The sequence below is a fragment of the Nerophis lumbriciformis genome, linkage group LG35 (genome assembly GCF_033978685.3).
Source record: "Nerophis lumbriciformis linkage group LG35, RoL_Nlum_v2.1, whole genome shotgun sequence".
NCBI classification, from domain to species: Eukaryota; Metazoa; Chordata; class Actinopteri; order Syngnathiformes; family Syngnathidae; genus Nerophis; species Nerophis lumbriciformis.
The window spans coordinates 12,329,849-12,344,149 of record NC_084582.2 but is presented as its reverse complement, the minus strand read 5'-3'; the positions used below and the strand labels follow the sequence as shown (position 1 = coordinate 12,344,149).

The following is a 14,301-nucleotide window of genomic DNA, read 5'->3' as shown; positions in this document are numbered from 1 at the left end:
TTGGGTTTTTACTTTCTGGAGATTGCTCCTTTTACACTCAAAGGGTCCATATGCTGGGCAAATAAGCTGCTGCACACTTATTTTTTTTATTTCTAAAGAGTAATTTGTGTCTTACTAGTTAATCCAGAACTAAGGACTAAGGTCTCGAGGTATCAAATAGTCAGGGTTGTAACGGCAAGACAGAGAAACATGAGTCATCAAAACATACTAAGACAAGAACTGCATATTGATATTTGACTTTCAAGACATTGCTTTCAATATGTGTGAGTTAAAACTGTTATCCCTCCTGCCATCATCCGTTGACCAGTCCCCTTCTGTTCGTCCCGTCTGCCCATCCTCTGCCCTCGGCCCTCTCTCTAACCCGTCTATCTACCCCTTTTCTGTCTTCATCTTCCCATCCCACCCGCTCCCTCTCCCACTTTAAACCCCTCAACGTCCCCTCCCCTCCTCTCAGTTGTCCCGTCCAGCCCAACCATGGCGTCGTCAACCAGCCTGCCCTCAAACTGCAGCAGCTCCTCCGGCATCTTCTCCTTCTCCCCGGCTAACATGGTGTCGGCCGCCGTCAAGCAGAAGAGCGCCTTTGCCCCCGTCGTGCGACCCCAGAACTCGCCGCCTCCCACGTGCACCAGCGCCACCGCTAACAGCCTGCAAGGTGAGAAACTGATACCTGACCAGTGTATACCGTGGAACCTTCAAAGTCCAACACAATACATTGTTTCCCAATGGCCTAAAATGTTTATATTTGCAATATCTAAAAGCTGCTGTATTTCCAAATCTTGCGATTTTACCAGATTGTACCTTTACAAAATATGACAAATACTGTATATTTGGGAGATCTGGATCGTATCGGGGGCCGATATTTGCCTTTTTTAACTGATCGACTGATGAGCTGCCGAGACCAGCCGTTCTTTACCGCAGTTGTGTCCCAGTGTTTACATGGCTAAAGATTGTCAATATTGTCCCGGACTACGATCGATGTCGATTGCTCTCTCTTTACGGCAGAGCATGTAGGGGGAGGGGCCAAGTGTGCCTGAGTGAGCAGCACAGAGAGCGAGAGATAGGTGCATTGTTTCTACAGACCGAATCAGAGAAACGGCAACTCTGAGAAAAATCATATAATTTGCTGGACGTATATCATCAAGAAATTGCAACAAAATCTATATTGTCAAACTAGTATTGATATGATACCAATTTTCACCTTGATATCGATACTATCTATATTTGGATCGATAGGCCTATACCCAAAGTATGGCCAGATTCGGTGTTGTGGTGTGGGATTCAAGAAAAGTTAAGAGTTTGTCTATTATCATCACAAAATTACCAAAGGTGAAATAAAACAATGACTTTGAAGTGATTGGATAAAATAGCAAGAATACAAAAAGAGATTTAAGAAAATTTGTGTGAATTCACCTGGGTGACCGGTGCAATGGATGCCGAGTGGATACGGTTAATAATCTAACAGTCCAGTCCATAGGGAGGTCAGCAGGAGGACCGACTGATGCAGAGAGGAGTGGTCCAACCTGGGTCCCGACTTCATATTGTTAGAGCTCAGTCGATAGGGAGGCCAGTAGAGGATCCTCTTGTATGCAGACATGTCAGCAGCACGGAGATGTCCTCAACTGATGCACATATAGAGCAGTGGTCCACCTAGAGTCCCGACTTGGAATAGCCAGCGCCTTCTTCGTGGAAACTGATCCGTGGCCACTTGAAAACCTCTCCAACCAGGAGAGGGGGGCAGACCAGAAAAGAGAAACGGCAGATCAACTGGTATAAAAAGGGGGTCTATTTAAAGGCTAGAGTATACAAATGAGTTTTAAGATGGGACTTAAAAGCTTCTACTGAGGTAGCATCTCTAACTGTTACCGAGAGGGCATTCCAGAGTAATGGAGCCCAAATAGAAAACGCTCTATAGACTTTTTTTGGGCTCTGGGAATCACTAATAAGCCGGAGTTCTTTGAACACAGATTCCTGGTCTGGACATATGGTACAATACAATCAGCAAGATAGAATGGAGCTAGACCGTTTAGCATTTTATACGTAAGTAGTAAAACCTTAATGTCGCATCATAAGTGCACAGAAAGCCAGTGCAGGTGAGCCAGTATAGGCGTAATATGATCAAACTTTCTTAGCCGCATTTTGTATCAACTGTAATCTTTTAATGCTAGACATAGGGAGACCCGAAAATAATACGTTACAAGAATCGAGACGAGACGTAACAAACGCATGAATAATGATCTCAGGACTAAATGGGCCGAATTTTAGCGATATTACGGAGATGAAAGAAGGCTGTTTCAGTAACACTCTTAATGTGTGACTCAAATGAGAGAGTTGGGTCGAAGATAAAAGCCAGATTCTTTACCAAATAGCATTGTGTAATTGTTTGGTTGTCAAATGTTAAGGTGGTATTATTAAATAAGTGCCGATGTTTAGCAGGACTGATAATAAGCATTTCCAATTTCTTAGCGTTAAGATGCAAAAAGTTGCTGAACATCCATTGAATGATTTTAATAAGACACGCCTCCAGATGTCTACAGTCTGGCGTGTTGGTTAGCTTTAAGTTTATGTAAAGTTGGGTGTCATCAGCATAACAGTGAAAGATAACACCGTATTTGCGTATGATCAGCTAATTATTTCTTTGTCTCTTAAATGGAGGACAATGCTAAACATGTTACACACCGAGAGCAAGCCAAGAGCAGGAATGCTAATAGCTAAGCTAACCGCTAAGTGTAGATGAAAACACAGTGCATTAGAAAGTATGCAGTTATTAAAAGGAAATTAACAAGTAGATTGATAAGAGTTAGAGAGAGGATAATTCTGTTGGAGGGTCAGCATACATACAAGTAAATCACACTACAGTGAAACCAAACATAACATTTGCACTCATCATTACCATTGAAAAAGTTCATTATAAGTTAGGAGGAAAAACACAACAACTTTAAACTTTAAACTTTTATCAGTCAGTCAGTCAGTCAGTCAGTCAATGTTTATTTATATAGCCCTAAATCACAAGTGTCTCAAAGGGCTGCACAAACCACAATGACATCCTCGGTACAGAGCCCACATAAGGGCAAGGAAAAACTCACCCCAGTGGGACGTCGATGTGAATGACTATGAGAAACCTTGGAGAGGACCGCATATGTGGGTAACCCCCTTCTCTAGGGGAGACCGAAAGCAATGGATGTCGAGTGGGTCTGACATAATATTTTGAAAGTCCAGTCCATAGTGGATCCAACATATCAGCGAAAGGCCAGTCCACAGTGGATCCAACATAATAGTGAGAGTCCAGTCCATAGTGGGGCCAGCAGGAAACCATGCACAGGCGAGTGGTCCAGACTCTGGACAGCCAGCACTTCATCCATGGCCACCGGACCTGTGTAACTCCCCCTCCACAAGGGAGTGGGGGGCAGAGGAGAAAATAAAATAAACGGCAGATCAACTGGTCTAAAAAGGGGGTCTATTTAAAGGCTAGAGTATACAAATGAGTTTTAAGATGGGACTTAAATGCTTCTACTGAGGTAGCATCTCTAACTGTTACCGGGAGGGCATTCCATAGTACTGGAGCCCGAATAGAAAACGCTCTATAGCCCGCAGACTTTATTTGGGCTCTGGGAACCACTAATAAGCCGGAGTTCTTTGAACGCAGATTTCTTGCCGGGACATATGGTACAATACAATCGGCAAGATAGGCTGGAGCTAGACCGTGTAGTATTTTATACGTAAGTAGTAAAACCTTAAAGTCGCATCTTAAGTGCACAGGAAGCCAGTGCAGGTGAGCCAGTATAGGCGTAATATGATCAAACTTTCTTGTTCTTGTCAAAAGTCTAGTTCATCATTGTATATGTAAAATATTTTCTATGTCGCAAAAAGCTCCAGTTTCTGGTTCTATGGTCGCCGTCACACTTTTGTACATGATGGCCTTGGAAGGTTCCACATGATGAAGTGAAACATGATGAAGTGAAACTAGTGGCTCATAGACAAGCTCCTCTGACCTCCTTTTAATAACAATTTGTCACCTTTTCTTTTCCTCTTGTTACCCTTTCTTCCTCACTTTACACCTTTTTACCCCCTCCTTGACCCCCACTGTCCTTCCTGGCTTCAGATCAGTCTTTTGTGGACTCGAACAAGTACTCGTCAGCCAGCTCTCTGCAGGGCCTGGCCTTCTCCTGAAGTACGTTGGCCCTCTTGTTTGTTTAATCCACTATAGTTCTACCCTTTCTTTCCATCCCACGCCGCTGCTTTGCACCAGCAGCTGCTCATCCTGCCCTGCCCTTCCTTCTCATTTTTTATTTGTCACGCTCCACTTGTCAGTCAGATCGCATATGTGTTCCATTTCCTGGTTTCACTTCCTGCTTCCTGTCTTGTGCTCTGTCCGTGGGGAGTGTGTGTTTCGTGTGAGTGTGTGTGAGTGAGTGTGTGCCACCAGGGGTCATTCTGCTCTCCCGTTTCCATTCAATGCAGCTCATAGTCAGCCCGTCTAGGCAGGATGTTGTATGGTGTTGAGAGAAATGATGGATGGGAATCTTTATCAGAGCTCCAAGCTAAGCACTTCCTCACTTCCTCTGCCGGCGTTGATGAGCACTGAACACGGTGACCCGGGGGCCACTGCACGCTGATCATACTGACACACACTCACACACACACACACTTCATTCGGTTAATCCCAGCAGGCTGGAGACATTTAGGAAATAACCTGGGAATTAGTGGATTGAAGAGGAAGGAGAATCAATAGGGAGCCAATATCTGCTATGAAAAAGTCCTCCATGTGATGTAAGAATGAGGAGAATGAGGATGTGAAAGAGAAGCCGCTCGCACAATCTGATGAGATCTAATACAAGAACGTTATCAATAACTTTTCACAGATAATAACGCTCACTTTTGATTGACACATTCATCTTACCCAGTGCTATGAAACTGATGACCCGCGGCCCATATTGCAGCAGATATCTAAAACCAGCAGAGCACTCCTGTTGCATAGACCATCTGTGACCAGTGTTTTTACGTGGTGTTAAAAACACATTGACAATCTTTGACTTGCATGAACCTATTGCTTATATTTTCATTTATGACTCTTTATCTATGGAAGATATTTAACCAGGTGTGTGTTTTTAAGATATGGAAGAATGATAATGAAGGGTCTTTAGTTTTCTAAAAAAGTTAATGTAATAATAATAATAATAATAATAATGGATTTTATTTGTAAAAAGCACTTTACATTGAGCAAACAACCTCAAAGTGCTATGGTGTATTGAAAAAAAAAAAAAAAAAAAATGAAATAAAATAAAAAAATTATAAAAATAAAATAAATAATAAATAAAAACTAGAACAGCCTAATAGCTAGAACTAGTATGCATATATCTATAAAAAGGCTTTTTTTTTAAATAAGTGTTTTTAAGCCTTTTTTTAAAAAGCATCCACAGTCTGTGGTGCCCTCAGGTGGTCAGGGAGAGCATTCCACAGACTGGGAGCGGCGGAGCAGAAAGCCTGGTCTCCGATAGTTCGTAGCTTTGTCCTCGGAGGTTGGAGGAGGTTGGCCTGTAATACAATTATATTATACTATTATAATGTATCATTATTCATCCATCCATCCATATTCTACCGCTTTTTCCCTTCGGGGTTACGGGGGGCGCTGGAGCCTATCTCAGCTACAATCGGGCGGAAGGCTGGGTACACCCTAGACAGGAAGTAGCAGACGAGTAGCGTGACGTCACAGGTTGTGGAGCTCCTCACATCAGCACATTGTTTACAATCATGGCCACCATCAGCGAGAGCGATTCGGACCGAGAAACCGACGATTTCCCCATTAATTTGAGCGAGGATGAAAGATTTGTGGATGAGGAAAGTGAGAGTGAAGGACTAGAGGGCAGTGGGAGCGATTCAGATAGGGAAGATGCTGTGAGAGGCGGGTGGGACCTGATATTCAGCTGGGAATGACTAAAACAGTAAATAAACACAAGACATATATATAGTCTATTAGCCACAACACAAACAGGCTTATATTTAATATGCCACAAATTAATCCCGCATTACAAACACCCCTTCCGTCCATATAACCCGCCAATACAACTCAAACACCTGCACAACACACTCAATCCCACAGCCCAAAGTACTGTTCACCTCCCCAAAGTTCATACAGCACATATATTTCTCCAAAGTCCCCAAAGTTACGTACGTGACATGCACATAGCGGCACGCACGTACGGGCAAGCGATCAAATGTTTGGAAGCCGCAGCTGCATGCGTACTCACGGTACCGTGTCTGCGTATCCAACTCAAAGTCCTCCTGGTAAGAGTCTCTGTTGTCCCAGTTCTCCACAGGCCAATGGTAAAGCTTGACTGTCATCTTCCGGGAATATAAACAATGAAACACCGGCTGTGTTTGTGTTGCTGTAGTCGGCCGCAATACACCGCTTCCCACCTACAGTTTTCTTCTTTGCTGTCTCCATTGTTCATTGAACAAATTGCAAAAGATTCACCAACACAGATGTCCAGAATACTGTGGAATTTTGCGATGAAAACAGACGACTTAATAGCTGGCCACCATGCTGTCCCAAAATATCCGTGACGTCACGCGCTGACGTCATCATACCGAGACGTTTTCAGCAGGATATTTCGCGCGAAATTCAAAATTGCACTTTAGTAAGCTAACCCGGCCGTATTGGCATGTGTTGCAATGTTAAGATTTCATCATTGATATATAAACTATCCATACTTGCCAACCCTCCCGGACTTTCCGGGAGACTCCCGAAATTCAGCGCCTCTCCCGAAAACCTCCCGGAACAAATTTTCTCCCGAAAATCTCCCGAAATTCAGGCGGAGCTGGAGGCCACGCCCCCTCCAGCTCCATGCGGACCTGAGTGACGTGTTGACAGCCTGTTCACACGTCCGCTTTACCACAACATAAACAGCTAATGATCGAGGGCGAGTTCTTGGTTTCTTATGTGGGTTTATTGTTAGGCAGTTTCATTAACATCCTCCCAGCACGGTAACAACACACAACAACAGCAGTCAAGTTTCCGTCTACCGTAAAGCAGTTTGTCTGCCGTAAACAGCGATGTTGTGACACTTTTAAACAGGACAATACTGCCATCTACTGTACATGCATATGTGACCCACCCATAATGTGTCACATTTTTGTGTTGATTTATTTATTTTATTTTGTGGTTTCAATTCGTTTTTGGAGCTGTCATTACACATTTATCAGTATTCACATTGGTCAGTAGGGGGCAGTAGGGCGTTTCTTCTCAATTGAATGCTATCACCTGCAGACCGGAAGTGTCTTGTCATTCTGATGAGCGCGATCAGTCTGTGAACAATTGAAACGTCCTGTGTGCTTTTTCCTCCTGTATAACAGGTTAGTTTTGGTGAATCAACTCACTGAATAATATCCATGTGATCTTTATAAGTTTAAGTACACATTCTGATGGTGGAGCCTAACTCTAAAGTGTTTGTGAGTTGTAGTTTGTATTTGTGAATGAATCCAGTGCACAGCTGCAGTATTCAATACAAAAAGGCGACGTGATTGCTAATGTTTATATAGGAACTTCTGATCCTAATTCAGACTCCCAAATTAGAGCTCCCGTTTTCTTATTGATTTTATAATGTGTATTTGTATAATGTGTGTGTTCTGAAATAGTGACAGAGAATAGAACAAGGATGGACAATTCAACCCTTAACTCAACAATGAGTAGATGAGTGTTATGTGTGTGTATATGTGTAAATAAATGAACACTGAAATTCAAGTATTTCTTTTATTTATATATATATATATATATATTTGTATATATATATATATATATATATATATATATATATATATATATATATATATATATATATATATATATGTAATAAAAAATATATATATAGCTAGAATTCATTGAAAATCAAGTATTTCATATATATATATACATATCTTAACCACGCCCCCAACCACGCCCCCGCCCCACCCCCGACCACGCCCCCGCCCCCCACCCCCCACCTCCCGAAATCGGAGGTCTCAAGGTTGGCAAGTATGAAACTATCAGACTGCGTGGTCGGTAGTAGTGGGTTTCAGTAGGCCTTTAACCTTGTTCAAAATAAATACGCTTTTAGATACCTTATTTTTCACATGCAATATATGACCTTCAAAGGGCAACTTTTCAATTTTAATCAAAGATTTGAAGAGGCCTGTTTTTGGGGATTGGAATGTGGAACACTTCATAACAGTTGAGCATTATTTCGTGTTTAAAGGTGGAAATTTTTGCTACAGCTGCCAGATGTTGCAGGCGTGCCTAATGATGAGGCCATTGAGTGTATAGGAGGTGTCATTCATGCATTTACATCTGATAAGTGTGATCTCATCCACGCACACACACACACACACACACTCAAGTGTGAGTGTTAACAATTACATGCAGCGAAGCGAGGAGAATGTTTTGATTTGTGCTCCTGCTGGACTGAGGAGCTAACGAGGGAAGGAGACGTGCGTCCTTGTAGGCCAAAGATGCTGGAGCACGTTGGTGTGATGACAGATGAAACCCAGCTATCACATGACTGACCTCGCTCTCTTTTTTTTTTTTTTTTTTTCTCTCTCTCCCCCTCTTTTCCCACAAGCAGCGATTCCGGGGATGATCGTCCCTCCCATGTAGAGGGTCTGGAAAAGAGGAAGAACACGTCACAGTCGTAGCTGGCGGAGCTGAAGGGGAAGGAGAAACGCTTCAAAACTCAGGCCTTTCCACTTATCTTTTTCGCCACGTGATTTATTTCCCTTTTTTTTGGTTGAATTGTTGTAGCTTTTCTGACACCCCCACCCCCCACCCCCCCATAGCGTGACCCCAGTGACCTCACGAGAAGAGCATATATGTATTTTTTATGTTGAACTATGGAGGCCCCAATCTGTCTTATAGCATTGGAAGCAGCACAATATATATATTGTATCCCATCATGCATCTCTTCCTCCCTCAATGCTGTCCTGCTAAAACTGTGAGCTTGTCATTCAAAAACCATGTGAAGATTGGCCAAATTGCTGTTAGTAAAAAAAAAAAAAAAAAAAAAAAAAACTTGAAAAGCCTGAAGATGATGTGTGCGTCCAGCCAGCACTGTACTGATGGAGTCTAGCAGAATTACAATACAAGCGTGACATATGTGATATATTTTTGTATATATATAAAAAAAAAAGGTGATTTTCTTTTAGGGGGCTTTTTTTTGTTTGTTTGTTTTTGCAATAGCTCTAGTTTGAAAACATGAAATGTCTTAAGGCAGCTTCTCAGTACAGAAGTACAGTCGGTGTTTTGCTAGAACAAACAAGGATTTGGATACAAAACGGGGATTTTTGTGTAAAAATATCCTATAAATAATGTATTTATCCCTTGGTATTTGTACATGGCCTTTGTTGACTTGTGTTGTGAACATACATCAGCGTGTGTTTCTCTGTCTCACTGTTGTCGCTCACTATTTAAACCTGTTTTGTTTTGTATGTGACTCACCAACCACGCCATTGTCTATTTTTGTATAAGTTAATAAAACGTGTCTGTCTTTTTTGTTTTGTTTTCTTATGAAAATGTTTATGGTATGACAAAAACGTAGCATCTTATTCAGAATATTTGGTTAAAGTAGTTTTTTTTGTTTTTGTTTTTTTTAAAGAATATATACACATTAATATATACTGTAAAGCTATATCTTTTTTGTTTGGTTTTTTCAGATTGATACTGTTAATATGCATGGGTTCTTCTCTTGTGTGTGTGCGTGTGTGCATCAGGAGAGCTACATGTTGTTGTTTTTCTTTCTCCATGTTATTTATGCCTGCGTCCATACTGTATCTTGACACACTCTTGTTTTCGGTCACTGTAATCTTTACCAGCAGTCTAGATGCCTTAACAATGCAATCCCATTCTTCATTCAATCACATGTACAGTTTTTCTAGTCCCGCCACAATTGTCTTTTTTTGCCACAGAGGAATTCATGGGAACTTGAACAGGGGGTTGGGGGGGGACAAAGCACAAACTGGAAGCCACACTAGAAAACAAAGAGCCATAATTCAAAAACAATCCCAATGTATGTACAAAAGTGCCACAGCAATGGCTTTTTATTTCTATCATGTGTTTCACCATAGTTGGACGTAAAGTAGCACAGTGAAGCGCCAACATAGCACAATTTGAATCCCACATAGACACAAGTAGCCAATCTTCACCTCATGTGTCCACCGGCTTCACTACAATATAAACAGGAGCTCATTTCTCTAATTTTTAGTTGTGTTTTTTTTTTTTTTTTTGTTTTTTGTTTTTTCTGTCTGTGTGTGTGTGTGAGTGTCTTCAAGCTGTAGCTGGACATACAGACATATAATTGGGCTTTTTTCTCTCCTGGTTTTGTTAAGCATTTAAACACAGAGGCGCTTGTGTTTTCAGGCACTTTGTTTCTAAGGTCATATCACTTTCAAAGCTCTTTTGTCCACTAAAAAAAAAAAAAATACAATAAAAAAAAAACCTTCTGGATATTGGTAAGGTTTTGTACAACACAAATGACAGATGCAAACCAAATAGCTGGTGAATATTTTTTTTCCTCTGATTTTGTTTTATTTTTGGGTTTTTTTGTTGGGTTTTTTTGGTCTTTGACTGCAAATACACTAAAAAGCTCTAAGAGAAGAAAAAAAATCTACTGTATAGATTGTATTGTTTTTGATGAGTTGTAAAATAACTTTTGGACTCTCACAATGTTGAATTAAAGTTACCTCTTGTCTGTGACTTTGTCCTCCTTTTTGAAAGTATTACGATAAAGCTATGATAATTGTTATATTATATGAAAGAGCTGCAGGTTTCACATGGGAATAATACTGTCATGACTTGGTCCTGGGGTTTAGTTTTTCTCGAAGGCAACGGAAAGTTGGCTCGGGCGAGATGGGAATGAAGGTACATTTTTATTTAAATACTATAAATACAAAACAAGGAAGTAAACAAAAGGCGCGCGCAATGGCGGAGAACAAACTATGAAACCAAACACTTGCACAAAGGCAAAATCTATGAACAACAAAAAACACTAACTGTGGCAATAATAAACAAAACTTACTTGGCATGGACAAAAAGGAGCAGCGTGAACGATGGACATGAAAAAAGAGTCAGAAATGTGCAGAGCATAAATGTGGGGATGTCACCAGAAAGACAAACTGAAAAACAATGAACTTAAATACTACAGACATGATTAACGAAAACAGGTGCCTGACTCAAAACGTGAAACAGGTGCGTGACGTGACAGGTGAAAACTAATGGGTTGCTATGGTGACAAACAAGAGTGCACAATGAGTCCAAACGCGGAACAGGTGAAAACTAATGGGTAATCATGGAAACAAGACAAGGGAGTGAAAAGCCAGAAACTAAAAAGTCCAATAACTAAACAAAACATGACTAAGACAAAACATGATTACACAGACATGACAAATGCAACATTTCATTATTTAATTAAAAGTATTTATAATTTTTTTAAATACATTTTCAAAATATAAGGTTTATCAAAGTATAAAAAAAGAATGCAACATTTCATATGATAACACCAGGAAAAAATGTGTTCTGTCAGTGGCTGTTATGAGCCCCATGGGCAATAGCCCTGGGTTGCATTTTATTAGGGGCGCCACAAGGATGAGGGGGAAAAAAAATCCATATTTATTTGTGCTCATTTGCTCATCATGTCTGGGTATGTGTGTCAGATGGCCACCATCTGCAGACAGGATGGAGTGGTCAGACCGAGGGTGTCCAAAGTGCCGCCCGCAGCCATTAAAAAATATATTATTACAAAAAAACATTAAAAAAAGTGGGATAAAAAAAACTAAGCATGCACAATGTTGTTTTTTTTTCTTTCAGGTCTATACCGATACAGATAACGTCCTGCTTTTCAAAAACGATTAACTTACTGATATCTTTTTTAGACATCTAAATGTGCAGAGCATTCTCAAAACACCGTCGCATCAATGCTGGCATTTCTAGTGGCTGACAATGTTTGATGTGTTGATGCGCAATGTTTTTTTTTCCCACATCACGGAACATTTTGGTGCAAATAGCATGCAAAATGTCTCCCTCTGAAACAGATGAATTATGTTTGTTTACAATGAGCTCAGGGGAAGTTTACAACACGATTGGGAGAAACGGAGCACTTGATTTGCCCGCCCTAACCCGCCTACAGCTCAGTACGGGTACTCACAACTAATTGGAGCGTTTTTTTTTGTTTTTTTTGTTTTGTTTTTAATAATCGGTTATCAAAGCTATTTTTTTAAAGTCACCGATTTATTGGTGGGATGTCATGATTCCTTAAATTGGCATGATAATTATCTGTCTGATATGTATCATACATCCATACTAATAACACAAAGCCGACATTCAGGCTGTCTATTTATTGTGATTGTTTTAAAAATAAATACATCAAAATGGCCCTCGCATCTTTTGATTTTTTTCGTGTGCGGCCCTCAGTGGAAAAAAAGCTTGGACGCACCTGGGTTGGACCATAGATTGCAGTGGTTCTTAACCTGGGTTCGATCAAACCCTAAGGGTTCGGTGAGTCGGCCTCAGGGGTTCGCTGGAGGTCAAGACACACCCGACTCATCGTGTAAATACAAACTTCTCACTATCGGCGTATTACGGATACGGCAACAGCTGACTGATTTGCAGGTGTGTAGTTTGTTGTGAGTTTATGCACCTTGTTCTTTGAACAAGGTGATGTTCATGCACGGTTCATTTTATGCACCAGTAAAAAAAACATGGTAACACTTTAGTATGGGGAACATATTCACCATTAATCAGTTGCGTATTAACATGCAAATTAGTAACATATTGGCTCTTAACTAGTCATTATTAAGTACTTATTAATGCCTTATTCGTCATGGCCTTATTATAACTCTAACCCTCTAACCCTGACCCTAACCAAATAACTCTAAATTAAGTCTTTATTACTTAGAATATGTTCCCCATACTAAAGTGTTACCAAAAACATATAACTTTGTCTTGAATTTGAAAAAGAACAACATTTTATTTTTCACTAAAGAAGGGTTCGGTGAATGTGCATATGAAACTGGTGGGGTTCGGGACCTCCAACAAAGTTAAGAACCACTGCTCTATTGTAAATGGGACATGTCTTTTGAGCTCTTAGGCTAAGCTATAGTGAAATAATCGTACCTACTTTAAGTAAAACATTTGTTGTTTTTTTAAAGCATATGAATGATTGCTTTTGCCAATTAACTAGTGATTTAAAGATGAGCAAGTCGTAATAAAAAACATTTTAAAATGTTACTTATATTCAAAATCCTCGATATAGCGGCGGTTTCTGCCTTGTGCATTATGTCATCAATTTTAATAAATTGATGACAAAATAATGAAAAATTGTGCTTTGGAGTGTTTTTGTGTCGTGTCAATCAGTGTTGGCATATGTCAGAGGTCGGTAACCCGCGGCTCTAGAGCCGCATGCGGCTCTTTGGCGCCGCCCTAGTGGCTCTCTGGAATTCTTTCAAAAATGTATGAAAAATGGAAAAAGATGAGGGGGAAAAAATATATTTTTTGTTTTAATATAGTTTCTGTAGGAGGACAAACATGACACAAACCTCCCTAATTGTTATAAAGCACACAGTTTATATTAAACATGCTTCACTGATTCGAGTATTTGGCGAGCGCCGTTTTGTCCTACTAATTTTGGCAGTCCTTGAACTCACCTTAGTTTGTTTACATGTATATCTTTCTGCGACTTTCTAGGACATGTTTTATGCCACTTCTTCTTCTGTCTCATGTTGTCCACCAAACTTTTAACGTTGTGCATGAATCCACAAAGGTGAGTTTTGTTGATGTTATTGACTTGTGTGGAGTGCTAATCAGACATATTTGGTCACTGCATGACTGCGAGCTAATCGATGCTAACATGCTATTCAAGCTAGCTATATGTACATATTGCATCATTATGCCTCATTTGTAGCTATATTTGAGCTCATTTAGTTTCCTTTAAGTCATATTAATTCAATTTATATCTCATGACACACTATCTGTATGTAATATGGCTTTGAATTTTTTGCGGCTCCAGACAGATTTGTTTTTGTATTTTTGGTCCAATAAGGCTCTTTCAACATTTTGGGTTGCCGACCCCTGTATAGTGATTTAAAGATGAGCAAGTCGTAATAAAAAACATTTTAAAATTTGACTTATATTCAAAATCCTCGATATAGCGGCGGTTTCTGCCTTGTGCATTATGTCATCAATTTTAATAAATTGATGACAAAATAATGAAAAATTGTGCTTTGGAGTGTTTTTGTGTCGTGTCAATCAGTATATGTTGATCTCTGTGGGGAATTACCGCCCCC

General features: G+C 40.3%; 1 protein-coding gene across 6 annotated transcripts in view; it reads left to right on the top strand.

Annotated features, from left to right (window-relative positions):
* The window catches only part of ebf1a (EBF transcription factor 1a), a 162,210-nt gene extending 151,386 nt beyond the window's left edge, over positions 1–10,824 (top strand). Inside the window, exons 14-16 of one of the 6 annotated variants that reach the window (XM_061928120.2) lie at positions 455–652; positions 4,100–4,168; positions 8,595–10,824. In XM_061928120.2, coding sequence (XP_061784104.2) covers positions 455–652; positions 4,100–4,167 — 266 coding nt within the window. In that variant the 3' untranslated portion in view covers position 4,168; positions 8,595–10,824. The other 5 variants (XM_061928116.2, XM_061928117.2, XM_061928122.2 and 2 more) reach the window with 5 other exon arrangements.
* The last annotated feature ends 3,477 nt before the right edge of the window (positions 10,825–14,301 follow it).